This window comes from Macaca mulatta, chromosome 16, assembly GCF_049350105.2.
Source record: "Macaca mulatta isolate MMU2019108-1 chromosome 16, T2T-MMU8v2.0, whole genome shotgun sequence".
Taxonomy (NCBI): domain Eukaryota; kingdom Metazoa; phylum Chordata; class Mammalia; order Primates; family Cercopithecidae; genus Macaca; species Macaca mulatta.
The window spans coordinates 92,661,290-92,688,052 of NC_133421.1; the positions used below are offsets into that span (position 1 = coordinate 92,661,290).

General features: G+C 53.8%; 2 protein-coding genes and 1 pseudogene across 51 annotated transcripts in view; all 3 read right to left on the reverse strand.

Moving 5' to 3' along the window:
- Positions 1–11,028, reverse strand: part of RAB40B (RAB40B, member RAS oncogene family) — a 300,307-nt gene extending 289,279 nt beyond the window's left edge. Inside the window, exon 1 of the mRNA XM_077973495.1 lies at positions 11,025–11,028. The gene's annotated coding sequence lies outside the window, so the exon portion shown is untranslated. The remainder of the gene's footprint in view (positions 1–11,024) is intronic.
- B3GNTL1 (UDP-GlcNAc:betaGal beta-1,3-N-acetylglucosaminyltransferase like 1) overlaps positions 1–26,763 on the reverse strand; it is a 149,334-nt gene that overhangs the window by 6,120 nt on the left and 116,451 nt on the right. For 25 of the 50 annotated variants that reach the window (XM_077973470.1, XM_077973459.1, XM_077973454.1 and 22 more), the window contains 5 exons: positions 24,146–24,241; positions 14,718–14,842; positions 9,826–9,961; positions 9,612–9,680; positions 9,159–9,233 (listed from right to left, as the gene is read on the reverse strand). In XM_077973470.1, the coding sequence (XP_077829596.1) occupies positions 9,159–9,233; positions 9,612–9,680; positions 9,826–9,961; positions 14,718–14,842; positions 24,146–24,241 (501 nt within the window). Of the gene's footprint in view, positions 1–1,013; positions 4,166–9,158; positions 9,234–9,611; positions 9,717–9,825; positions 9,962–14,717; positions 14,843–24,145; positions 24,242–26,763 lie in introns of those variants that run through there. The other 25 variants (XM_028837051.2, XM_028837046.2, XM_028837048.2 and 22 more) reach the window with 5 other exon arrangements.
- LOC114673234 (uncharacterized) lies at positions 27–946 on the reverse strand (annotated as a pseudogene).

The following is a 26,763-nucleotide window of genomic DNA, read 5'->3' on the forward strand; positions in this document are numbered from 1 at the left end:
TGACACCGTCTTAAACAAGACTGTTAAAACTAGATGCTTCTGTAAAGCAACATGTTCCATTAGAAGAATGAAAAAGCAAACCACAAAACAGAGGAAGACATTTGCAGAACATTAAACCAACAAAGGTGAGCAGCCAGAGGCATAGAGGACTCCTACAGGTCAGGAGAGACGCAGCATGCAGTAGGCCGGTGGGGAACCCTGATGAGAAACACCGCCAGAGAGGAAAGAACTCCAGCATCCAGCGGACACGGGGTTGATGCTCAGACTCACACCTGAAACCACCAAGAGAACACATTCCCCAAACTGCTGGTGACCAAGTGCCCAGCCCAGTGCGAGGAAGCTGTGCGGCTGGGCCCTCTGGCTCCCGGTGTGTTCCCAGGCCAGCCTCTTGGGGGGTATCATCCAGAGAAGCTGAGGACGCAGCCACACCCATGACCTGCCTTCCACTCCCAGGATGAGACCCGAAGCAGGGACTCCCACACAGGAGGACACAGCGTCCTTGCAAGAGCAAACTGGGAACCACGGCCCACAGGCCTGGGTCCTGGCGTGGCCTCTGGGCGGGGTGGCGTTTGCACATGGGACATGGATCAAGTCCACAGCACACACAGCGGATGTGCACGCACCCCAAACACGTGGAGTGAAAACCAGATGCAAGAACACAGATAGTGGATTCTGTTCACGTGAACTACAAAAATAGGGTAAATTAGACTACGGTTTAGGGATGTGTTCACACACACGCCACGAGGGTTGGCCCTGCCAGGTGCCAAATGCATGTTCACAACCAACATAGAAAGATGGCATTTCATTCCTGGAAAAGCAGGATATAAACGATGTTGGGACAATTAGGTATCCAAATGGAAAGAAAAATTTGCATCTGTAATCTCTTTACCAAAAGAAATTCCAGTTGTATCAAAGATGTAATTAAAAAGTAGAAATCCCAGAAGCAAAATTGGACAATGTGGTTTTTTGAATTTCACAACCAGGAGTGATTGTCTCAGAATGACTCAAACTCCATAAATGAAAGTCATTTAATTTGATTATATCACAATGGCATAAATATAAAAATGTCAAATGGCAGAAAAATTCACAGCACGTCAGAGTTTTCCTTATGAAAATACTGACCAATAGAAAAACGGGCTAATGACAAGAATAATCTACTAAAAGGGAAATAAAGCAGTTCATAAATATGTGAGAATATGCTTTCCCTCCCTGTACGGGCACGAGGCAGGTGCTCCATCGCTGGTGGGGGTGGGTTGGCACAGCCGCTGCAGGTGGTGAACAGCAAGATTGGGGCTGAATGTGTGTGCCCTTTGACCCAGAAATTTTTAGAATTTATTCCACATAGAGCCACTTGAGCGAAATTATGTATATATACAAATACTCCAGCAGCATTTTAAACAGTGAATGATTAAAAATGCCCAAAATGTACATCAGTAAGTAACTGTATCACAAATGCATGAAACATCCATATAATCGAAGAGCGGGTGTTTTAGTGAGGAACGTGAACCTTGGGTTTCTCTTTACTATTCCAGCTAACGGTGGAGGAAGGCACAACAGCAGCGCCACAGAGGTGCCCTAAGACCCCCGAGGTGCTCCTGCCGAACGGAATCGCAGGGGAGCCTGAGGTGGCCTCGGTCTGACCACCTCTCAATAGGACGGAGCAGAACACGCAAAACCACAGGGCCCCGGTCGGCGAGTGCAGGATGCAAAAGCCCCTTCTTTAGCTGAACTACGAAAAGAGCGTTGGCGTCGGGGAGGCACAAAGAAAGGTCGTGTCGTAGAGGTCACACGGACACTGCCGGATTCCAGCAAGCAAACTTAACACATGAAGCAGTTTATAAGGCAATGAGGAAGATCTGAACATTGATTGGATATTTGGAATTCTGTGGTGGAATGGTGGTTTTATGGTCTTTTGAACATTTTTATCTCTTTGAGATACATCAGGGAAACAATAATGGATGAAATTAGGTTAGAATGAGTGTCACACCCCAGCGTGGGGATTTGGAGGCGTGGAGGACACAGAAGGTGGACATGCTGGCTCCGGGGATGGGTACGTGGGGCTGTTTTCCTGTCGCTTTGCTAATACGGCTCAAATAAGCTGGAGATATCCCTGAATAGAAAGGTCACAGCAGCAGTAGAGCCCAGGGGCTCCAGTGGCTTCACACAGAATAACCTCCAATCTACATTATGCGAAAAGAGCAAGACATGGAACAAGCATGTGCTGTGAGGCCACACTGCCAGCTGCCCCTGGAAGAACACGCAAGACAGGTGACCGCGGGCGCTCCGGGCCCTCCAAGGACATGGCGTGTGCAGGACGAGGAGGAACCTCCTTTCCACGCTAAGCCCACTCCCTGGGAAGGGTTTTCACCAAGTGCCTTGGGGTTCACATGAGCGCCCCAAGGTGGTAGTGACACCACAGGTCACCATAACACACACAGTAACAGTTTGACGTATTGCGAGAATTGCCACGAGGAGACATGGAGTGGGCGTGCTGCTGGAAGAGCGGCACTGATGGGGTTGGAGGGGGTTCCTGAAAAGTCGATCCTGAAAAGGCTGTTTCTGAAACACTAAACCAGATATTTGTAGAATTTGCATTTTATAACTGCTTCTCAGAGCCTCCCGCTCACTCATCTAAATGTCCCTGGTAAGTTGGACAATGGTTATTCAAAGTTTTTCATTTACTTTGCTCAGATCCATCAGAGCAATCACTATCGATGGCGGCTACAGCCTTAGAAAGTGTTTTTCTTCAGTAAGACCTGAGAGCTGGAATGGCTCCCGGACCCACGGGCTGCAGAACGGAGGCCGTGTCAGCGCGAAAACACGAACCCCTCGTACACTGGCCTCAGAGCTCTTGGGTGACCAGGTGACCGTCAATGAGCTGTTGTATTTTGGAAGGAATCTCCTTTTCTGAGGGCCTAACACTGGGCTTACAGTATTCCATAAACCATGCTGTGCACAGATGTGCTACCACCTGGGCCTTGCCATTCCATTTCTAGAGCCACGGGCAGAGCAGATTTAGCCTCATTCTTAAGAATCCTACGATTCTCAGAATGGTGAGCACTGCCTTCAACTTAACCCATTTATGCCTGAGGTTGCAATTTTTTAAATTTTGCAGTCAGACCTTGGCAGTGACCTTAAGCAGAATATAAACTCCCGCATGCTTAGCATTCCAATAATGGAACACTAGGCATAAATGGGTTTTAAAGTCACGGCAGCATTAGCCTCTGATAAGAGTCAGACTGTCTTTCGAAGCTCTGAAGCCAGGCATTGACTTCTCCCTACCTATGGAAGTCCTGCATGGTGTCTTCTCCAGTTCAAGGCTGCTTCCTCTACACTGAAGGTCTGTGGTTGAGCGCGGCCACCTCCATCGTGACCTCAGCAGGATTTTCTGGAGAGCCTGCGGCCTCACCTCACACCTATTACGGAGACGGCTTCTTTCCTTAAGCCTTGTGGACCAACCTCTGCTAGCTTCAAACTTTTGTTCGCAGCTTCCTCACATCATTCAGCTTTCACAGAATCGAAGAGAGTCAGGACCTCGCTCTGTATTAGGCTTTGGCTGAAGGGAATGTTGTGGTTGGTTTGATCTGTCAGACCACTAACACTTTCTCCCTATCTGCAAAAGGCTGTTTCACCATCATTCGTGTGTTCACTGGAGGACCACTTTTAATTTCCTTAAATAACTTTTCCTTTGCATTCACAACTTGGCTAACTGTTAGGCTGAAAGCTGGGCCTCTCCTGCCAGTCTTGGCTTTCAACGTGCCTTCCTCACTCAGCTTAAAAATTTCTAGCTTTTGATTTAAAGTGAGAGACTTGCAACTCTTCCTTTCACTTGAACACTTAGAGGCCACTGTGGGGTTGTTGGTTGACCTAATTTCAATGTTGTGCCTCAGGGAATAGGGTGGCCTGAAGAGTGGTGGGGTGGGGGGTGGGGAGCGGGGAGGGACAGCCAACCAGCAGAGCCGTCAGAACATTCACATTTATCAATCAAGTTCACCGTTTCCTATGGGCGCCCCGAGATAGTAGTGACACTACAGGTCACCGTAACACATACAATAACAGTTTGAGGTATTGCGAGAATTACCACCAGGAGACGTGGAGACGTGGAGTGGGCGTGCTTCTGGAAGAGTGGCACTGACAGGGTTGCTCTAGTGGGGCTGCCACACGCCTGTAATTTATAAAACGCACAATGAAGTGCAATAAAATGAGATGCGCTAGTAATTGCCGAAAAGCTGTGCCCATGAGGCTCTGTTCACGTTCTGCTGCCTGGACTTGCATGAGTTGTGTGACAGCTCACCACAGGCCGGGCAGTACAGACCAACACATGCTGGCCTCACGGCTTCTGCAGGGCGAGAACCGTGACCCGCCCTGGTGTGGCGTGCTTCTAGCTCTCACGGGTGCCCCTGTCTGTGTGTTCCCCACAACCTCCCAACAGTACCGCTCGGGGCCTGGCTCACTCTATCAACCACTCACCCTTTGGTTATTTATCAAGAAAATGCAAAGCAAAAAAAAAGCAGTGGTTGCAATCCTAGTCTCTGATAAGACAGACTTTAAACCAATGAAGATCAAAAAAGACAAAGAAGGGCATTACCTAATGGTAAAGGGATCAATGCAACAAGAAGAGCTAACTATCCTAAATACACATGCACCCAATACAGGAGCACCCAGAGTCATAAAACAAGTCCTTAGAGACCTACAAAGAGACTTAGACTCCCACACAATAATAATGGGAGACTTTAACACCCCACTGTCAATATTAGATCAATAAGGCAGAAAATTAACAAGGATACTCAGGACTTGAACTCAGCTCTGGACCAAGCGAACCTAATAGACAGAACTCTCCACCCTCAACCTACAGAACTCTCCACCCTAAATCAACAGAATCTCAGCACCACATAGCACTTACTCTAAAATTGACCACATAATTGGAAGTGAAATACTCCTCAGCAAATGCAACAGAATGGAAATCCTAATAGTCTTTCAGAACACAGTGCAATCGAATTAGAGCTCAGGATTAAGAAACCCAAAACTGCACAACTACATGGAAACCGAACAACCTGCTCCTGAATGACTACTGGGTAAATAACGAAATTAAGGCAGAAATAACGAAGTTCTTTGAAACCAATGAGAACAGAGAGACAACATACCAGAATCCCTGGCACACAGCTAAAGCAGTGTTAAGAGGGAAATTTATAGCACTAAATGCCCACATCAGAAAGCAGGAAAGATCTAAAATCGACCCCCTAACATCACAATTAAAAGAACTAGAGAAGCAAGAGCAAACTAATTCAAAAGATAGCAAAAGACAAGCAAGATCAGAGCAGAAATGAAGGAGACAGACACAAAAAACCCTTTAAAAAAATCAATGACTCCAGGGGCTGGTTTTTTGAAAAGATTAACAAAATAGATTGCTAGCCAGGCAAAGAAAAGAAGAACCAAGTAGACACAATAAAAATCGATAAAGGGGATATCACCACTGATCCCACAGAAATATAAACTACCATCAGAGAATACTATAAACACTTCTACGCAAATAAACTAGAAAATCTAGATGAAATGGATAAATTCCTGGACACATACACCCTCCCAAGACTAAACCAGGAAGAAGTCGAATCCCTGAAAAGACCAATAACAAGTTCTGAAATTGAGGCAATAATTAATACCCTACCAAGCAAGAAAAGCCCAGGACCAGATGGATTTACAGCCGAATTCTACCCGAGGTACAAAGAGGAGCTGGTACCATTCATTCTGAAACTTCCAAACAATAGAAAAAGAGGGAGTCCTCTGTAACTCATTTTATGAGGCCAGCATCATTCTGATTCCAAAACCTGCCAGAGACACAAGAAAATAAAATTTCAGGTCAATACCCCTGATGAACATTGATGCGAAAATCATCAATAAAATACTGGCAAACTGAATCCGGCAGCACATCAAAAAGCTTATCTACCATGATCAAGTCAGCTTCATCCCTGGGATGCAAGGCTGGTTCATCATACGCAAATCAATAAACGTAACCCATCACATAAACAGAACCAAAGAAAAAGCCACATGAATATCTCAATAGATGCCAAAAAGGCCTTCAATAAAATTCAACACCCCTTAGTGCTAAAAATTCCCAATAAACTAGGTATTGATGGAACGTATCTCAAAATAATAGCTATTTATGAAAAACTCATAGCCAGTATCATATGGGCAAAAGCTGGAAGCATTCCCTTTGAAAACCGGCACAAGAAAAGGATGCCCTCTCTCACCACTCCTATTCAACACAGTATCGGAAGTTCCAGCCAGGGCAATCAGGCAAGAGAAAGAAATAGAGTATTCAGACAGGAAGAGAGGAAGGCAAATTGTCTCTGTTTGCAGATAACATGATTGTATATTTAGAAAACCCCATTGTCTCAGCCCAAACACTCCTTAAGCTGATAAGCAACTTCAACAAAGTCTCAGGATACAAAACTAATGTGCAAAAATCACAAGCATTCCTATATACCAGTAATAGACAAGCAGAGAGCAAAATCATGAGTGAACTCTCACAATTGCTACAAAGAAAATAAAATACCGGCTGGGCGCGGTGGCTCACGCCTGTAATCCCAGCACTTTGGGAGGCTGAGGTGGGCGGATCACGAGGTCAGGAGATCGAGACCATCCTGGCGAACACGGTGAAACTCTGTCTCTACCGAAAATACAAAAAAATTAGCCGGGCGTGGTGGCGGGCGCCTGTAGTCCCAGCTTCTAGGGAGGCTGAGGCAGGAGAATGGCATTAACCCGGGAGGCAGCAGAACTTGCAGTGACTGGAGATGGTGCCACTGCACTCCAGCCTGGGTGACAGATCGAGACTCCATCTCAAATAAATAAATAAATAAATAAATAAATAAATAAATAAAATAAAATACCTAGGAATACAACTTACAGGAGATGTGAAGGACCTCTTCAAGGAAAACTACAAACCACTGCTCAAGGAAATAGGACACAAACAAATGGAAAAAAGAAAAAATTCCATGCTTGTGGATAGGAAGAATCAATATCATAAAAATGGCCATAAAATAATTTATAGATTCAATCCCGTTCCAATCAAGCTACCATTTCTGGTTCTTCACAGAAGCAGAAAAAACTACTTTAAATTTCACATGAAACCAAAGAAGGAGCCCATACAGCCAAGACAATCCTAGGCAAAAAGAACAAATTTGGAGGCATCACGCTACCTGACTTCAAACTATACTGCAAGTCTACAGTAACCAAAACAGCGTGGTACTGGTATCGAAACAGATATATAGACCAATGGAACAGAACAGAGGCCTCAGAAATACCACCACATGTCCACAACCATCTGATCTTCGACAAACCTGACAAAAACAAGCAATGGGGAAAGGATTCTCTATTTAATAAATGGTGCTGGGAAAACTGGCTAGCCATATGCAAAAAACAGAAACTAGACCCCTTCCTTACACCTTATACAAAAATTAACTCAAGATGGATTAAAGACTTAAACCTAAAACCTAAAACCATAAAAACCCTAGAAGAAAACCTAGGCAATACCATTCAGGACATAGGCATGGGCAAAGACTTCATGACTAAAACAACAAAACCAACTGCAACAAAAGCCAAAATTGACAAATGGGATCTAATTAAAGTAAAGAGCTTCTGCTCAGCAACAGAAACTATCATCAGAGTGACAGGAATGGAACGGGAGACAATTTTTGCAATCTATCCATCTGACAAAGGTCTAATATACAGAATCTACAAGGAACTTAAATTTACAAGAAAAAAACAACCTCATCCAAAAGTGGGCAAAGGACATGAACAGACACTTCTCAAAAGAAAACACGTGTTCAAGAAACATGAAAAAAAGCTCATCACTGTTCGTTAGAGAAATGCAAATCAAAACCACAATGCGATATCACTGGTCATTAGAGAAATGCAAATCAAAACCATGATGAGACACTGTCTCACGCCAGTCAGAATGGCGATTTTTAAAAAATAAAGAACAGATGCTGGCGAGGCTGTGGAGAAGTAGGAACGCTTTTACACTGTTGGTGGGAATGTAAATTGGTTCAACCATTGTGGAAGACAATGTCGATTCCTCAAGGATCTAGAATGAGAAATGCCATTTGACCCAGCAATACCATTATTGGTATATACCCAAAAGAATACAAATCATTCTATTATAAAGATACGTGCACGTGTGTGTTCATTGCAGCACTATTCACAATAGCAAAGACATGGAATCAACCCAAACGCCCATCCATGATACACTGGATAAAGAAAATATGGCGCATATATACCACGAAATAGTATGCAGCCATAAAAGGGAATGAGTTCATGTCCTTTGCAGGGACATGGATGAAGCTGGAAACCATCATCCTCAGCAAACTAACACAGGAACAGAAAACCAAACACTGCATGTTCTCACTCGTAAGTGGGAACTGAACAATGAGAACACATGGACACGGGGATGTCACACGATGGGACCTGTTGGAGGGTGGGAGGCAAGGGGAGGGAGAGCATTAGGACAAACACCTAATGCATGCAGGGCTTAAAACCTACATGGCAGGTTGACAGGTACAGCAAACCACCATGGCACAATGTGGTAAATGTATGTAACACACCTGCATGTTCAGCACATGTATCCAGAACTTAAAATTTTTAAAAAACTACTCACCTCAGCCCCCTGCAGCCAACTGGACTCCCCACGCTTGGGGAAAAAGGCTGCATTTGGAGCCCGAGGTGCCTGTCACCTGCCCACCCCAGGCAAGGGTCGTTCATACTCAGGGGCTTTGGACATCCCCGGTGCGGCCACCTCAGTCCATGGGAGCTAAAGGTCCTGGCCTTGGCCCCTCAGACATGGCACCGTAGGGTCTCGTGCTTTGCAAGTTTCTAACAAATGTTGGTTTTACAGGTATTTAAAGACAGAAGAGAGACCAGAATCCATCCCCTTCACACCCGTGCAGGCCACCCTCCAGCTGCCTCCTGTTCCCAGGGCAGTAGCCACCACCTCACAGCCCGGTCTGTGGTGCCGTTGTGGACAGCTGTGGCACCTGTCCCCATGCCCACCATCGGCTGGCTTCTCATCCCAGGCCACACAGTCATTGCATGGCAGGGCAGGCTGTCCACGTGGCAGAGCCCGAGACCCGCAAGCCCCCCACGGCCAAGGGCCCCACACTCACCAGCTTCACGCAGATGACGAAGGGTGGCCGGGCGGCTCGGAAGTGCAGGATGGGGATTCGGGGCTTGGGTCTTTCCTGAGAATGAGAGTGGCCATCAGTCCTGCCCGAGCTCGGCTCTTCCCAGGAGAGACGCCCTCAGGTGCACGCAGCCACTGAGTTGCCTCACACAGGAGCCAGGGCTTGGGCGGCAGCCATTCAGGGCAGGACTCCAACCCCCACCACCCCTGCTTGACACCTGACTGCAGAACGGACCAGGGTGGGCTACCCCAAGGCCCAGACCCACGAGGGATAGCAGGGTTCTCCCCCAGGGGATGGGGGCTGGGCTCCCTGGAGGCCCCGAGGAGCTGGCACAGCCCAGGTGGACTCTGCCAAGGGCGAAGGCTCTGGGCAGCTGTCCCTCAGCCCTGGAGCAGGTGGGTGACCCCAAGGGTAATGCCGTGCGGCCCTGCACACCTGAGAGTCCTCGTGGCAATAGAAGCCTTTCCTGATCTTGTTCTCGTCCACGTCACAGAAGGCCACCACCTGGGGACAGGCACAGAAGTCACAGAAGGCCACCACCTGGGGACAGGCACAGAAGGGCAGCTCTGGACAGGCCGAGGCTGGGGCCTGTGCTGTGGGGCAGCATGGGGGCGGGGCAGGCAGTGTTGGAGGGTGTCAGGGTGCCCACCTTGCGCTGGCTGGCGGCGGTCAAGCTGCGGTACAGCCGGCGCCCCTGCTTGCCGGCGTTCCAGATGGTGAAGGCTGCCCAGCGGGGAAGGGCCTGCTCTTCCAGGAAACGGACGCGGTGGGTCCAGATGGTCGTCCTGCAGTGGAGAAGAGGGTGACAGGCAGGCCGGGGGCCCCAGAGATGCACACAGATGCCAACATTCAGGACGTGGTGTGTGCTCCGCTGACGCTGCCAGTGGGGTGGACACTGGGCCCAGGGCCTGAGAGACTGGCTGTCCTAGTCAGGCCACCTGCCCCAGCTGGATGTAGCCACATGCCTAGGTGGGGACCCGCCCCTTCCATCAGACCCCAACAGGTGGGGACAGACGAGAAGCTGTCGCTTAAGAATCTAGAAGGTTCTGGAAGGCAGAATTTCTGTAGGACGCAGAGGACTGGACTTGACCCAAGTCAGTTTCCCAGAGAAACCTGTGTCCGTAAGGGCACATGCGACCATCCCATAAAATCACACTTACACATGATCTTCTGCCTCAGGTCACTGCCCCGAACCCTGTCACTCCCCTGGGATCCTGGTCTCTGTTCTTTCTGCCTCTGCTGTGACAAGCAGACCCCAGGTTGCTGTCCTGGGCGCAGGCTCCTTCCTAGGACCTGCTGCTCTGCCCCATCGCTGCCTGGGCCCTTCCCGTCCCACCCTCTCTCCTCCCACCCCAGCCTCTCCCCACATGCCCCATCGCTGTCAGCTGCCTGCCTGTGGGCACCTCTCCCTCGAGCCTGCTCCTGGGGCTGCCTGGGCCAACCCCGTCTCAAAGGCCCAGGAGCTGGAGGGGCTAGAGGGGCTCGGCAATGCAGAGGCCAACGGGGCCAGAACGGCCTGGGATGTGTCCCAGACACCGTCCTCCCCAGCTGCTGTGAGGCAGCCACGCTGAATCCCTGTGCCCGGCAGACCCTGCCCTGGCCGAGTCCCGGGATGCCCTCTGCTCTCTGTCAAGGGAGCTGTGTCCGTGGGAGCCTCCTCCGGGACGGGGTCTGGGCCATGCCTCACTGGGTCTCAGACACAACAACGCTGGCTGGTGACGGGCCTCCCCTGAGCAGAGCCCTTGTGGGTTCAGCCTCGGGATCGGGGCAGGATTCGTCCATTCTACGATTCTGCTGCTGCCTCCACCTCCCAGGATAAACTCTGGACTCCTCCCCAACCCTGTGGCACCCCCTGTTTGCAGCAGAACCGCCACAGGCAATGGGATGGGGGGACATGGGGTCCCCTCTGTCAGCTCAGGGGGCTGCAGGGCTTAGGCAAGGTCAGGGATGTCCTGCCTGGAGCCACCTTTTCCTCCCCACCCTCTGCAGCCACCTCAATAGTCCTGACTCCGCCTGGGACACAGGAAGATGCGTGTCCCAGTGACTTGAGGACACTGAATCATGTGTGCGCGTGCGCACACCGTGTGGGGTGTACGGGGCGCGCACACACTGTGTGGGGTGTGCGGGATGTGTGCACACTGTGCATGCGTGTGTAGTGAGTGCATGCATGTAGTGAGTGCATGTGTGTGTACATGAGCACATGTGTACAGTGTGTGCAGGTGTTCAGAGTACATGCCTGTATGTACTGTGTGGATGTGTGTACACGCATGTGTGCACGCGTGTGCAGTGAGGGTCTGTGCAGTGTGAATACATGTATGCAGTGAGCACACGTCTGCATGTACTGTGCGGCTGTGCGTGCTGTACGTGTGCGTGTGGTCTGTGTGCATGTGCAGTGTGTGTGTGTGCATGCTGTACGTGTGCGTGTGGTCTGTGTGCATGTGCTGTGTGTGCACGTGTGTGTGCGCGCACGTGTGTGTGTACATGTGCGTGTGGTCTGTGTGCATGTGCAGTGTGTGTGTGTGCGTGCTGTAGGTGTGCGTGTGGTCTGTGTGCATGTGCAGTGTGTGTGTGCGTGCTGTAGGTGTGCGTGTGGTCTGCGTGCATGTGCAGTGTGTGTGTGCGCGTGCTGTATGTGTGCGCATGGTCTGTGTGCATGTGCTGTGTGTGCGCGCGTGTGTGTGGGCATCAACCTGGGCGAGGACAGCTCCTGCAGACGACTGCGGGGACTCGCCCACCAGGTGACACAGCCTCGCCGGGTTTCGCCATCTTGTCCTCAGCAGCCCCGGTCTGTGGGTGTCTCTGGGGGGACGAGCCTGACCCTCATCCAGCGACATCAGCTCGGGGGCCCCATGGGGTTCACGTGAGAGGAAAGCAGTCAGGCTCCAGAAGGAAGCAGCCGGCCTCTGTGGCCATGGGTGGCACGCGAGGTGGGGGAGCCTCTGAGACCGGCCTCCTTGACGGCCCCTTGTCTCCTGGGCTTTCCTAGGGGTCTCTGGTCTGAAAACGTTGGCCCATCATAGGAAGATAAAATTTAGAAGCAGCCATGATGAAACATCTGCATTTGGTTCATTTTCATTTTTCACATTTAAAAAAGTTCTCATTTAATCAGGGAGAACAGCTCCCCAGGGCCCCCTGTGACTTTCTTTTTACATCCTCAGAGGAAGCTGTGGCCCCGCCCAGGCACTGGGAAAGGTGGAAACGCAGTTTATCCCAAAAGCACAAGTCAGCATTTCTGGAAATGTTGCAAAGGAGCTGAAGTGTCAGGGACACGTCACAGCACAAGGAGGCAGCCATGGTACCAGTGGGCATGAGAAGGAAGAGGAGCGTGGACGGGGGAGAAGGAAGAGGAGCGTGGACGGGGGAGAAGGAAGAGGAGTGTGGACGGGGGAGAAAGAAGAGGAGCGTGGATGGGGGAGAAGGAAGAGGAGCGTGGACGGGGGAGAAAGAAGAGGAGCGTGGATGGGGGAGAAGGAAGAGGAGTGTGGACGGGGGAGAAGGAAGAGGAATGTGGACGGGGGAGAAGGAAGAGGAGTGTGGACGGGGGAGAAGGAAGAGGAGCGTGGACGGGGGAGAAGGAAGAGGAGTGTGGACGGGGGAGAAGGAAGAGGAATGTGGACGGGGGAGAAGGAAGAGGAGCGTGGACGGGGGAGAAGGAAGAGGAGCGTGGACGGGGGAGAAAGAAGAGGAGCGTGGATGGGGGAGAAGGAAGAGGAGTGTGGACGGGGGAGAAGGAAGAGGAATGTGGACGGGGGAGAAGGAAGAGGAGCGTGGACGGGGGAGAAGGAAGAGGAGTGTGGACGGGGGAGAAGGAAGAGGAGCATGGATAGGGGAAAAGGAAGAGGAGTGTGGACGGGGGAGAAGGAAGACGAATGTGGACGGGGGAGAAGGAAGAGGAGTGTGGACACGGGAGAAGGAAGAGGAGTGTGGATGCGGAAGAAGGAAGACGAGTGTGGACTGGGGAGAAGGTAGAGGAGTGTGGACGGAGGAGAAGGTAGAGGAGTGTGGACGGGGGAGAAGGTAGAGGAGTGTGGACGGGGGAGAAGGAAGATGAGTGTGGACTGGGGAGAAGGTAGAGGAGCGTGGACATGGGAGAAGGAAGAGGAGTGTGGACGGGGGAGAAGGAAGAGGAGTGTGGATGGGGGAGAAGGAAGAGGAGTGTAGACGTGGGAGAAGGTAGAGGAGTGTGGACGCGGGAGAAAGAAGATGAGTGTGGACGGGGGAGAAGGAAGAGGAGTGTGGACGGGGGAGAAGAGGACTGTAGATGTGGGTGGCCTCAACAGGCGGGAGTGAGGATGATGCCCCCAGTGGGGAAGCTCGTGACCCTCCTGCCAACACCCCGGCCCCACCTGTGACCTGTGACCTAAACCCCCTGGGGAGCTGGGAACTTGCCGAGAGTCTCAGCCCTGTCACAGTAGCCCGGGACCTTCGCGGCTCCCACACCCACAGAGGACCTTGGTTAGGGTCTTGAGACTCCGGGGGCCCTGAGTATCCACAGGGGCCAAGACACAAGTCCCGGACAGCGGCCTGCATTCCAAGTTAACGCTGCGGCACGCGGCAGGCAGGTGGCCGAGACCTCTGTGTCCTGCCCAGTTCTAAGGAAGGAATCGTCCCGCCCGGATCTAAGGGAGGAATTCCAGATGCACGTCGCTTCACCCTGATTTGCCTCACCCCTGCCATGGCTCCAACATAGCCACGCGGCACCCCCAGACCAGCTGGAGCCACAGACCTTGGAGTTAGGAGCCTGTGAGCTGTAGAGGCCCACGTGGCCGCTCCTGACAGTGACACGGGAGAGGGAGCCGGGCCCACGTGGCCGCATCTGACGATGACACGGGAGAGGGACCCAGGCCCACGTGGCCGCACCTGACAGTGACACGGGAGAGGGAGCCGGGAGAGGGAGCCAGGCCCACGTGGCTGTGCCTGACAGTGACACGGGAGAGGGACCCAGGCCCATGTGGCCGCATCTGACAGTGACACGGGAAAGGGACCTGGGACCACGTGGCCGAGCCTGACAGTGACACGGGGGAGGGACCTGGGACCACGTGGCCGAGCCTGACAGTGACGCGGGAGAGGGACCTGGGACCACGTGGCCGAGCCTGACAGTGACGCGGGAGAGGGAGCCGGGCCCTGCAGCACTGAGCTCGTCCTCACTGGGCACCATGATTTCCTGGCCAAGCCTCCGCCACCCTCCATGGCAGCTGTGGCACCCAGGCCTGTGGACCCAGCCGGACCCTACTCATGAGACTCCCGTCGGGTTAAAGGGAGCACAGGGTTTCAAATGACCCAGTGCGTGGTCGTTTTACCTCTGGGAACTAGGGGAGGCCGTTCCGCCTTCACCCTTGGCACCCTTGGGAAACGCTCCTTTGCAGACCCCGAGCCCCCGACCCTCGGGATGTGCAGCTTCCCTGTGTCCCACTGGACCCTGGGTCTCAAGGCAGAGCCTGACCACAGCCTCCGGGGTCGGCCCCCAACCCCGGCCCGACCTTGGGCGCCTCCCCCGTTCCTGGCCTCCGGGGCGTCCCGGGCTGGGCGGGGCCGACTTACTCAAGGACGGAGTGCGTGGCCGCCCGCGGGTGGTATCGGTACAGCAGGAGGCTCTGGTCCACACGGACGACGCCGCCGCCCTTCCTGAGGTGCTCGTAGAAGAACAACAGGTCCTCCGGGACGCCCTGCAGGGTGGGACCAGAGGCTTCACCGGGGCGGGAAACGCGTGCCTGCCCCAGATGCACCTGTGCTCAGCTGGCCAGCCAGGGACTAGTGGAAACGCTTTTGTTGCAAAGAAGCCAGTTTAGAGGCTCAACAGGGACATGAGGTGGCGACCCTAACAGAAGTGAGCAACTGAGCTTCTCCACAGGCGGGAAAGAGGGGAAGGGAGGGTGTGCTGGTTCTCGGTTCTGCCCCAAATTCCATTTTGGGCAGCAAAGGTCTCAGGGCAAAGCGGACGACAGGCAGCCGAGGAAAGGGGCTGGGTGGGTCCGGGTCTTGCAGCTGCGGATCCTGGACGGCTTGTCCGGTCTCCGTCCCCGCCCTTTCCTGCCAGTGGCTGCGGCCCCAGAAGCTCAAGGGACTCAAAGTGCCGACTGTGGGCAGAGCAAGGTGGTGCTGGGTGGGCGCGAGGGGCTGCACGCAGGGGAGCCCAGCAGTGGGGAGGCAGCCCCGGGCCTGTGCCAGCCCCGCTCACTTGTCCACACTCAGAAACTTGAACCTCAGCCCACGGGGCTGATCCACGAACATCTCCATGTCAGTGGGGACTCTGCTCTGGAACATTCTGCAGGCATTCCCACCAGACTTTTCTGTCCTGTGAGAACCTGGGCCCTCCTTCCCCCGGCCCATCATCCCAATGGCCCCTGCCCTCTGCTTGCTCCTCTCCTGGGCAGACCCGTCCTCAGCCCAGGGCTGTGGCCGAGCCGTGGGTCCGTCTGGGGCCGGCTCTGGGCCTTGTGCAGAACTGGGCCCCTGTTGTTTCCTTAAATTCAAACATAAAACTGGGGGAGGAGCAGGGCGTGGAGTCTGGTCTCCTCGTGGTTCTCTGCTGCAGCTCACCTGGGTCAGCCGCCCACAGACACCTTTGCTCCAGGAAAGGGTGGGTTTTCTGACAGCCTAGCAGCAGGGCCAGTCTGTTACTAAGTCCAGCCTCTTCTCTCCTTGGCTGGCACTCAAACTTCAAGTGCAGGTCAGTAAAGGTCCCAAAATATCACGGCCCAACCGCTGGCCTGTTTGCTCCCAGGACAGACAGGCAGTGCTGCGCTTCCGCGTCCAACAAAAATGCACTATTTAACCTCCGCCTCCGCAGGGCAACACCTTTTATGAAAACCACGGTGACATGGAAAGATTTGTAAGAAGATGCTGAGTCAAAGAACAGACCTCAAAATTATGTGTACAGCTCTGCTAAAAGTTTATCCACCATAAGATAAAGACAAAGGAATCACAGAAGCCCACGTGCTACCTCACATGGGTGATTCAGGGTGAGGCTCCCGCAGGTGCCGTTGGACACGGACCCTCACAGTGGTGATTTAGGGTGGAGGTTCCCATGGGTGCCGGTGGACACGGACCCTCACACGGGTGATTTAGGGTGGAGGTTCCCATGGCTGCCGGTGGACATGGACCCTCACACGGGTGATTTAGGGTGGAGGTTCCCATGGGTGCCGGTGGACACGGACCCTCACATGGGTGATTTAGGGTGGAGGTTCCCATGGGTGCCGGTGGACATGGACCCTCACACGGGTGATTCAGGGTGAGGCTCCCGCAGGTGCTGGTGGACACGGAGCCTCACATGGGTGATTTAGGGTGGGGGGTCCCGCGGGTGTCGGTGGACACGGACTCTCACACGGGTGATTTAGGGTGGGGGCTCCCGCGGGTGTCGGTGGACATGGACCCTCACATGGGTGATTTAGGGTGGGGGCTCCCGCGGGTGTCGGTGGACACGGACCCTCACACAGGTGATTTAGGGTGGGGGCTCCCGCGGGTGTCGGTGGACACGGACTCTCACACGGGTGATTTAGGGTGGAGGTTCCCATGGGTGCCAGTGGACACGGAGCCTCACATGGGTGATTTAGGGTGAGGGTTCCCGCAGGTGTCGGTGGACACGGATCCTCACACGGGTGAATCAGGGTGGGGGCTCCCGCGGGTGCCGGTGGACACGGATCCTCACACGGGTGAATCAGGGTGGGGCTCCCGCAGGTGCTGGTGGACACAGACCCTCACAGGGGTCACTGAAGTATTTTCTCTAATTTTCTGTGTTTTCAAAGGCAGCTCTAAAGAGCATCGGAACTCTGAACACCTTATAGGTTTAGGAAGACAAAAACGGCTTCTCTCTTCCTATCACCAGGAAGAACCTGACCCTTAGGGTTTTCTTATTTTCTGGCAGTAAAGTGAGAATTTAGTTAACAGCAGCTCCTGGGTGGTGCTTCTGCCCCGGGAGGAGGGGGACTCAACGGGTCTGTCCCACTTTTCTCTCCCCTCCCCTGATTGCTGCTGCTGAGACCTGAGGACCCAAAATGGCCTCACTCCTCCCCGAGGCTTTTCCCAATCACCCTCCAGGTGCCTGGACTGCCCTGTGGTGTGCAGGGAGAGGGGATGCGTCACTACCCAGAAAGGCATCAGGGAAATGCCGAGAGCGGAGGAAGTGTGGCTGCCCAGCCCCAACCTGCTCACAGAACCATCCCGGGCAGCCTTTGGGGATGGAGCACCCAGAACTTCCTGGAGGAGGAGAGCGCGAGCTAAAGCCACTCCCAGGAAGGCCAGGCCAGAGGCTCTGGACTCCAATCCTGAGAGGCAAAAGGAAGCCGAATCAGGGACACGCTTCCTTCCCCAGGGCCCGTCCCCAGCGCCGCGCGCCCTTCTCCAGAGCCCCGTCCCCAGCGCCGCGCGCCCTTCCCCAGGGCCCGTCCCCAGCGCCGCGCGCCCTTCTCCAGGGCCCGTCCCCAGCGCCGCGCGCCCTTCTCCAGAGCCCCGTCCCCAGCGCGAGCCTCCAGGAGGAAGCAGCAGTCACCACGCGGGGACAGATGGGGAGAGCTCCAGCCCGGGCCCAGCAATCAGAGTCCGTGGGCCACAAGGACGCTAAGTCTTCTGCACCAAACCAGCAGAGAAAACTAAAAACTGGAAACACTTCCATGGATAAAAATTCAGCCTGTCCCCCACAGCAACAACAAACCTCCAAACCAGGAAACAGAGACTCCCGTGAACAACTCGCCAAGATAAATTCCACACCCTCCACCAGTGTTTCAGGCTATGGGGTGGGGTGTGCGGGGAGGTGGCGGAGACCCATCTTGAATCAGAAATTCAAGGACTAAGTGCAGAACTGGACCCTAATGGGGTGCGTCTAAATAGAGCATTGAGGAAAGTGCGTTAGTGCTTGGCCGGGGCTGGCAGGGGGCAGATGAGGCGCACCTCTGGGTACAGGAAGTGCTTTTTTGGGAATGACCATGTTCTAACATCAGATGGTAGTGGTGACTGGTGATTGCACAGCCCTATAAATTTGCTAAAAAACAATGAATTGCACATTTTAATAGGTGAATTGTATGGCATGTGAATTATACCTCAATGAAGCTTTTATATAAAATTGGGTCGATTAAATTAAAAAAAGAAATTTTAAGGAGAGAGAAAATTGGCTGGGCGCGGTGGCTCACGCCTGTAATCTCAGCACTTTGGGAAGCCGAGGTGGGCGGATCACGAGGTCAGGAGATCGAGACCATCCTGGCTAACACACAGTGAAACCCCATCTCTACTTGAAAAAAAAAAAAAAAAAAAAGAGACACAAAATGGGTTGGGTGTGGTGGCTCATGCCTTTAATCTCAGCACTTTGGAAGGCTGAGGTGGGGGGTGGATTGCTTGAGCCCAGCAGTTCGAGACCAGCTTCGGCAACATGTCAAAACCAGTCTCTACCAAAAATGAAAAAAGTAGCTGGGTGTGGTAGTGCGCACCTGTAGTCCCGGCTACTTGGGAGGCTGAGATACAAGGATTGCTTGAACCTGGGAGGCAGAGGTTGTAGTGAGCTGAGATTGAGCCACTGCACTCCAGCCTCAGCAACAGAGTGAGACCCTGTCTCCAAAAAAAAAAAAGGAACAAAATATATGAAAAATGAAGGCTAAATTACAAGATCCTTAAGAGAAAATAGATTTTAATTAAAAATGTAATAAGGGACATTGAAGAAAAGAAAACAGAAATTATATAATGAAGTGAAAAGGTAAGTTAGAAAGACTAAGAAAATCTTACCTATGTAGAACTGGAGTCTTTAAAACAAAACAAAACAAAACAAAACAAAACCCACAATGGACATAGCTAGTATTTAAAACCGCAATCCAAGAAAAATTTCCAGAAATGAAAGCAGATCTGTTTCTACACACTGAAAAGCACCATCAGGTCAACCTGAAGGCAGATCCTGGTGAAACTATTAGACTTCAGCAATAAAAAATAATTCTCAGAGTCTCCAGGCAAAACGGTCACAAAACTTACAAAGGCAAGATTCACTGTGCACCAGACTTCTCAAAACAGTCACACGAAGTGGCGACAGACAGTGCACGGACCAAGAACTTCCCGCACAGCCAGAGGCTTCCTCCAGCCTCAGGCTCCAGGAACGCAGTTCTGACGAGCGCGGCCTCACAGAGAGCTGTGGCTCCAGCCACATGGGGACCAGACACCCGGCCAGAGCCGCGGCGGTGGACGCCGGATGTGACTGCAGGTGGGAGACTACGGGACAAGGGTGCAAGACTAGTATATGGATGTTTGTCCTCGGACCTAAGTAGAAACCGTGTAACAAAAGGGCCAGGGCGGTGGCTCACCCCTGTTATCCCAGCACTTTGGGAGGCTGAGGCAGGTGGATCACGAGGTCAGGAGTTCAAGACCAGCCTGGCCAAGATGGTGAAACCCTGTCTTTACTGAAAATACAACAATTAGCCAGGCGAGGTGGCGGGCGCCTGTAGTCCCAGCTACTCGGGAGGCTGAGGCAGGAGAATGGCGTGAACCCGGGAGCTTGCAGTGAGCTGAGATCCGGCCACTGCACTCCAGCCTGGGCGACAGAGCGAGACTCCGTCAAAAAAAAAAAAAAAAAAAAAGGAGGACAGGAGGAGGGGAAAAGGAAAAAAAAAATAGGAAACCAACAATCTTATTGACTGTTGTGTGGGCAACATATGGGGGATTCAAGGTGTTTAGAAAAGGGTTAAGTACACAGATAACCACTAGACCAAAATGCAAACCTTCAATGTGCAGAGAAATTTAAAAAGTCAAAAGCAGGTGATGGCTCCAGGCTGTCCGTGGCTGAGCAGCCAGCACCTTCAGAGGAGACTGTGTGCGGCCAGAGCCTGGGGAAGTGGTGCTGCAGGGGCAAGGAGGACAAGGAGGGCAAGGAGGGCATGGAAACCCAAAGTCCCGGCCTGGAGGGGCTGAGGGCAGAATCCGGGACAAGCAGTGCACCTGGGGGCAGCGGTGGTCCCAGACAGAGAGACCAAAATGGGAGGGAATATTCACAAAGTAAACGTCCAGCAGGAGCACCCGCAATCCAACAACGAGAAGACAACAGGCCGACGAGCCGGACACACCACAAAATAACACAGAAGCTGGCCGTCACCACGTGAGATGTCCTTCAACATCGTTAGCCATCTCGAAGTGCAGAATGAAAGCACAGTAGGAAACCACGAACTCCAACTAGAACAGGCAACGTTAAAAAGTTGACAACACCAGCGGGGCGCGGTGGCTCATGCCTGTAATCCCAGCACTTTGGGAGGCCGAGGCGGGTGGATCACCTGAGGTCAGGAGTTCAAGACCAGCCTGGCCAACATGGTGAAACCTCGTCTCCACTAAAAATACTAAAAGTCAGGCGTGGTGGTGCATGCCTGTAATCCCAGCTACTGGGGAGGCTGAGGCAGGAGAATCGCTTGAACCCAGGAGGCAGAGGTTGTGGTGAGCCAGGATTGTGTCATTCCACTCCAGCCTGGGAGACAAGAGAGAAACTCCGTCTCAAAAAAAAAAAAAAAGTTGACAACAAGGTCTGGCGAGGGGCTGGTGAGGAGTTTGAGGGACGGGAAACTTCTCATGCAGACGGCGGGGACGGGGGCCCAACGGCGGCGCCCGGGGACCTGTCTCACAAAACCGAACACGCGCCTGGCCTCGCTTGCGTCCAACCCTAGGAACGTGCCCCACAGACAGGAAAACGTCGGAAGCGTGGCTGTTGCGCCGGGTGGTGGCTTGAGTCCTTCCTGTGGCAGTGATAAGCTTCCTTCAGGCCAGACCTGCCCTCAGAAACCTGTTTTCACTGTGTCTCGTTTTGTTAGAAATGGGGTTTCCTGGTGCTGCCCAGGTTGGTCTTGAACTCCTGGCCTCAACCGATCCCCCTGCCTTTGCCTCTTGTGCTCGTGGGACTACAGGCATGAGCCCCTATGTCCGGCTATAAACCTGTTTCGAACCAAGAAAACATCAGGTTTTTTCTTATTTAAGGGCCTATGATGGTCGCCCACAGAGGACTCCCTACCAAAGGTGGGTGTCTTCAGGCGCTGCCATGCCCACCTCCAAATCTCAGACTCACCTGCCCTCCCATCCTTCCTCTGCGAACGCAGAAGTGGATGCACTTTCCAGTCAGGAATCTCCCTGTCTTGCATGTTTCGGCTCCTGGCGACCGTTTCTGCAGCCCCCTTGGCCCTGGCTTGGCCTCCCAGTCTGGCTGCCTCAGGCTCCGCACCACCCACGTCCACCCGGTTGGTCCCCTGCTGTCCTGGCCGCCTGCCCTTCAGCTGCTCCACCCCGGGGCCCACAGAGAGGGAGCTGAGGATCAGCCCCACACCGAGCGTCTGGCTCAGGGCGCCCTGTCACTTCTGCTCTTCTCATTTCTCTGGAGAGGACTTGGCAGAAGCCAAGGAAACACTGTCCATCCCCGTCTTGGTGGCCGACACTGCTGTTGTCCCTGTCACCCGAGGCCTCCTCAGGCCCCAAAGCCCTCACTTGCTCCAGCCATGGCCCCATCACAGCTCTAATCCCTGAGCCCCAGGCCCTGGCCCCTAGCACTGATCCCTGGTCCTGATCCCTGGTCCCCAGCCCTGATCCCTGGTCTCTGGTCCTGATCCCTGGTCCCCAGCCCTGATCCCTGGTCTCTGGTCCTGATCCCTGGTCTCTGGTCCTGATCCCTGGTCCCTCGTCCTGATCCATGGTCTCTGGTCCTGATCCCTGGTCCCCAGCCCTAATCCCTGGTCTCTGGTCCTGATCCCTGGTCTCTGGTCCTGATCCCTGGTCTCTGGTCCTGATCCCTGGTCCTGATCTCTCGCCCCTAGTCCTGACCCCTGTCCCTGATCCCTGGCTCCTGGCCCTGGTCCCTGGCCCCTGGCCCTGATCCCTGACCCCTGGCCCTGGTCCCTGGCCCCTGGCCCTGATCCCTGGTCCCTGGCCCCTGGCTCTGATCGCTGATCCCTGGCCCTGATCCCTGGTCCCTGGCCCCTGGCTCTGATCCCTGGTCCCTGGCCCTGATCCCTGGTCCCTGGCCCCTGGCTCTGATCGCTGATCCCTGGTCCCTGGCCCTGATTGGTCCCTGGCCCTGATCCCTGACCCCTGGCCCTGATCCCTGACCCCTGGCCCTGATCCCTGGTCCCCGGCCCTGACCGCTGATCCCTGGCTCTGATCCCTGGCCCCGGCCCTGATCGCTGATCCCTGCCTGGCCCTGCTCTCTGGTCTCAGAACAAGGGAGGGATGGGCTTTTCCTTGAGGAGCTCCCCATCCAGGCTGCGGCCTCATGCACTTCTGAATCCTGAGGCTGCTCGGCCACAGTTTAAGGATGATAAGATCCTGAAATCAGGCCGGATGCGGTGGCTCCTGCCTGTGATCCCAGTGCTTTAGGAGGCTGAGGCGAGCGGATCACTTGAGGCCAGGAGTTTGAGACCAGCCTGGCCAACATGGTGAAACCCCGTCTCTACTAAAAATACAAAAATTAGCCGGGCGTGGTGGTGTGTGCCTGTAATCCCAGCCACTCGGGAGGCTGAGGCAGGAGAATCGCTTGAACCCAGGAGGCAGAGGCTGCAGGGAGCTAACACCACTGCACTCCAGCCTGGGAGACAGAGACTCTGTCTCAAAAAAAAAAAAAATCCTTAAATCAGTGTTTCCCATGGAGCATCTTCTGTTAACCATTTCCCACACGGCTTCCTGCCGGCCCCATGGAACATCTTTTGTTAACCATTTCCCACACGGCTTCCTGCCGGCCCCAGCGACGGCCGCGCTTCCTGGCCGCACCTGCTTGGGGCTACACCCACCGCCATCGGTGTCCCGGAGATTAACTATGGGGAGCTGCAGGCTGAGAGCCTGACCCACCCGGGAAAACACGGCTCTGCCCTGTCTGCACCCCAGAGACCTGGACCATGAGGGACACCCAGGCCAGGGTCCGAGGTAGCGGGGCAGTGGGGACCCTGGTGTGGCCAGGCCCACGTGAGGCTCCATGTGGCCCCTGTGAGCTGCTGAGCGCCTGACCCTGTTGTCCCGATGAGGACGCCGAGGCCCAGGGCAGGGCAGACGAACCTGGTCCCTGTCACAAGAGTAGGAGGTGGAGGCCAAATCTCAGTCACTGGCCTGGGGTCTCTGGACCCCCAGGAACCCTGTGCCAGGACCCTCCACTGGTCTCTGTGTCCAGTCTCCCTGCAACTAGAGACCAGCATGGGCAAATGTGGCCAGCTCTCTGCTGGTGACACGCCAGCCCTGGGCTCCTCAGTCCCCACAGGGAGGCAGAGGCTAGAGCGGCCCGGTCTGGACATGGACGCTTTCAGGCGCACCCTGACAGGGAGGACGGGCAACATGGATGCCTGCAGGTGCACCCCCACGGGGAGGATGGGGACATGGACTCCTGCAGGTGCACCCCCACGGGGAGGATGGGGACATGGACGCCTGCAGGTGCACCCTGGAGGGGAGGACAGGGACATGGACTCCTGCAGGTGCACCCCCACGGGGAGGACGGGGACATGGACTCCTGCAGGTGCACCCCCACAGGGAGGACGGACACATGGACTCCTGCAGGTGCACCCTGGAGGGGAGGACGGGGACATGGACACCTGCAGATGCACCCCCACGGGGAGGACGGGGACATGGACTCCTGCAGATGCACCCCCACGGGGAGGACGGGGACATGGACTCCTGCAGATGCACCCCCACGGGGAGGACGGGGACACGGATGCCTGCAGGTGCACCCTGGTGAGGAGAATGGGCTCCTCTTCTTTCTCTATCGTCCCAGAGACAGCTCTGCAAACAGCTTCCGTGTTCTGTGCTTTCCCACACATAGCTTTTAAACCAGGATGGTCACCTGGAGCCGCTGCAGGTCAGGTGCAGATGCTCGGGGCGTCCACAGCCTTCACGCAGAAACCCCCTGCTTTCAGCAAAACAACTGAGATGCTGGCGGGTGCCAGGAGGGGCATGGCAGAGCGGAGGGTGGCCAGTGTGCGGAGCCCACACACAGAGGACAGGGCCCCAAGCCCGGGGGAGGGACCCAATTCCCGCCTCTCGGCCCTTACCTGACCTCCCTCGTCAAAGGGGCCCACGTGGGAAAACCATGCCCGCGAACAGAACCAGGTGGGCATGATCACCGTTGGACCATTTGCGGTGAAAACCTAGGAGCAATTAACGTTGACAGAGTTAGCAGAAAAGAACAGCTTGTCACAAACAACCTACAGTTTATTTCCACAAAGTGTCACGAGACAGTGACAGACGAATCCGTGTCCCTTCTCCATAGGGACAGGGGCTCAAGGGGCTTCATGACAGAGCTGACGTGTCTGGGCCCCACGGCTGAGAGATGAGGGGAGGAGGCAAGGGGAGACCAGCGGCCAAACCCAGTCCCACCTGCAGGCCTCACTCCCGAGCTCACTGGCTGTGCCTCACCAAAAGGACTCCTCTCTGCTTCTGATAGACGGAAAAGTTTTCTGTGGAAATCCAAAGTAAACATGCTCCTTTTAATCAGGAGAAAACCATGAAATAGCATAAAAGGATACGGAGAATAATGAGATAACTTGGATGAAACACACGAGTCCTAGAAAGATGTAAACCATGAAAACTGACTCAAAAAGAAATAGAAAATATGAATCACTAATAAGCGGCAATAGAAGACCCCACAAAGAAAAGCCCAGCGCCAGACGGCTTCCCTGAACCCTACCAAATGTGCAAAGAATTAATACCAATCCTTCAAACTCTTCCAAAAGTAGAGGAGGAGGGAACGCTTCCCAGACGATTCTGAGGCCACCAATACCCTGACACTAAAGCCAGACAAAATCCTACAAGAAAACAACAGGCCGATATCCCTTGTAAATACAGAGGCAAACGAAAAAACCCCAGCAAACGGACTCCATCCTAGAGAAAGGACCCACCACGGCTGAGTGGACTTACCTCGTGACTGTAAACATGGGTCAACATACGAAAATCAGCGGAATCCACCAACCACATTAATGCAATGAAGGTCCAAACCCACATGATCATCTCAATAAATTCAGAAAAACCACCATTCCATAACACTATCAACTCTGGGATAGAAGGGAGCTTCCTTCACCCGATGAAGGGCACTTACAAAATCCCCACAGCCAAGGTCACACTTCAGTGGTAAATACCGAAAGCTTCCCCTAAGGTCAGGGACAAGAACATCTCACCACTTCTACTCTACACCGTGCTGGGGGTTCTCGCCGGAGCGGCTCGGCAAGAAAGCAAAACAAACGATATCCAGCTGGGAAAGGAGGCAGCCAAACCGTGCCTGTGCGCAGACGGCACATGCTCCCGTGAGTGGGAAACCCGGGGTAATACAGATAATACACACACTGACACACGCACACACACACAGACACGCACACATGCACTCACATTCACACGCACACACACAGACACGCACACATGCACTCACGCACACACACACGCACACACAGACATGCACACATGCACTCACATTCACATGCACACACACAGACACGCACACATGCACTCACATTCACACGCGCACACACACAGACACGCACACATGCACTCACATTCACATGCACACACACAGACACGCACACATGCACTCACATTCACATGCACACACACAGACACGCACACATGCACTCACGCACACACACACGCACACACACAGACACGCACACATGCACTCACGCACACACACACGCACACACAGACACGCACACATGCACTCACATTCACATGCACACACACAGACACGCACACATGCACTCACGCACACACGCACACACAGACACGCACACATGCACTCACATTCACACGCGCACACACACAGACACGCACACATGCACTCACATTCACACGCACACACACAGACACGCACACATGCACTCACATTCACACGCACACACACAGACACGCACACATGCACTCACGCACACACACACGCACACACAGACATGCACACATGCACTCACATTCACATGCACACACACAGACACGCACACATGCACTCACGCACACACGCACACACAGACACGCACACATGCACTCACATTCACACGCGCACACACACAGACACGCACACATGCACTCACATTCACATGCACACACACAGACACGCACACATGCACTCACATTCACATGCACACACACAGACACGCACACATGCACTCACGCACACACACACGCACACACACAGACACGCACACATGCACTCACGCACACACACACGCACACACAGACACGCACACATGCACTCACATTCACATGCACACACACAGACACGCACACATGCACTCACGCACACACACGCACACACACAGACACGCACACATGCACTCACATTCACAGGCACACACACAGACATGCACACATGCACTCACGCACACACACACGCGCACACACACACACACACACAGACACGCACACATGCACTCACATTCACATGCACACACACGCACACATGCACTCACGCACACACACGCACACAGACACGCACACATGCACTCACATTCACATGCACACAGACACGCACACATGCACTCACGCACACACACATGCACACACACAGACACGCACACATGCACTCACATTCACATGCACACACACAGACATGCACACATGCACTCACGCACACACACATGCACTCACACACAGACACGCACATATGCACACACAGGCACACAGACGC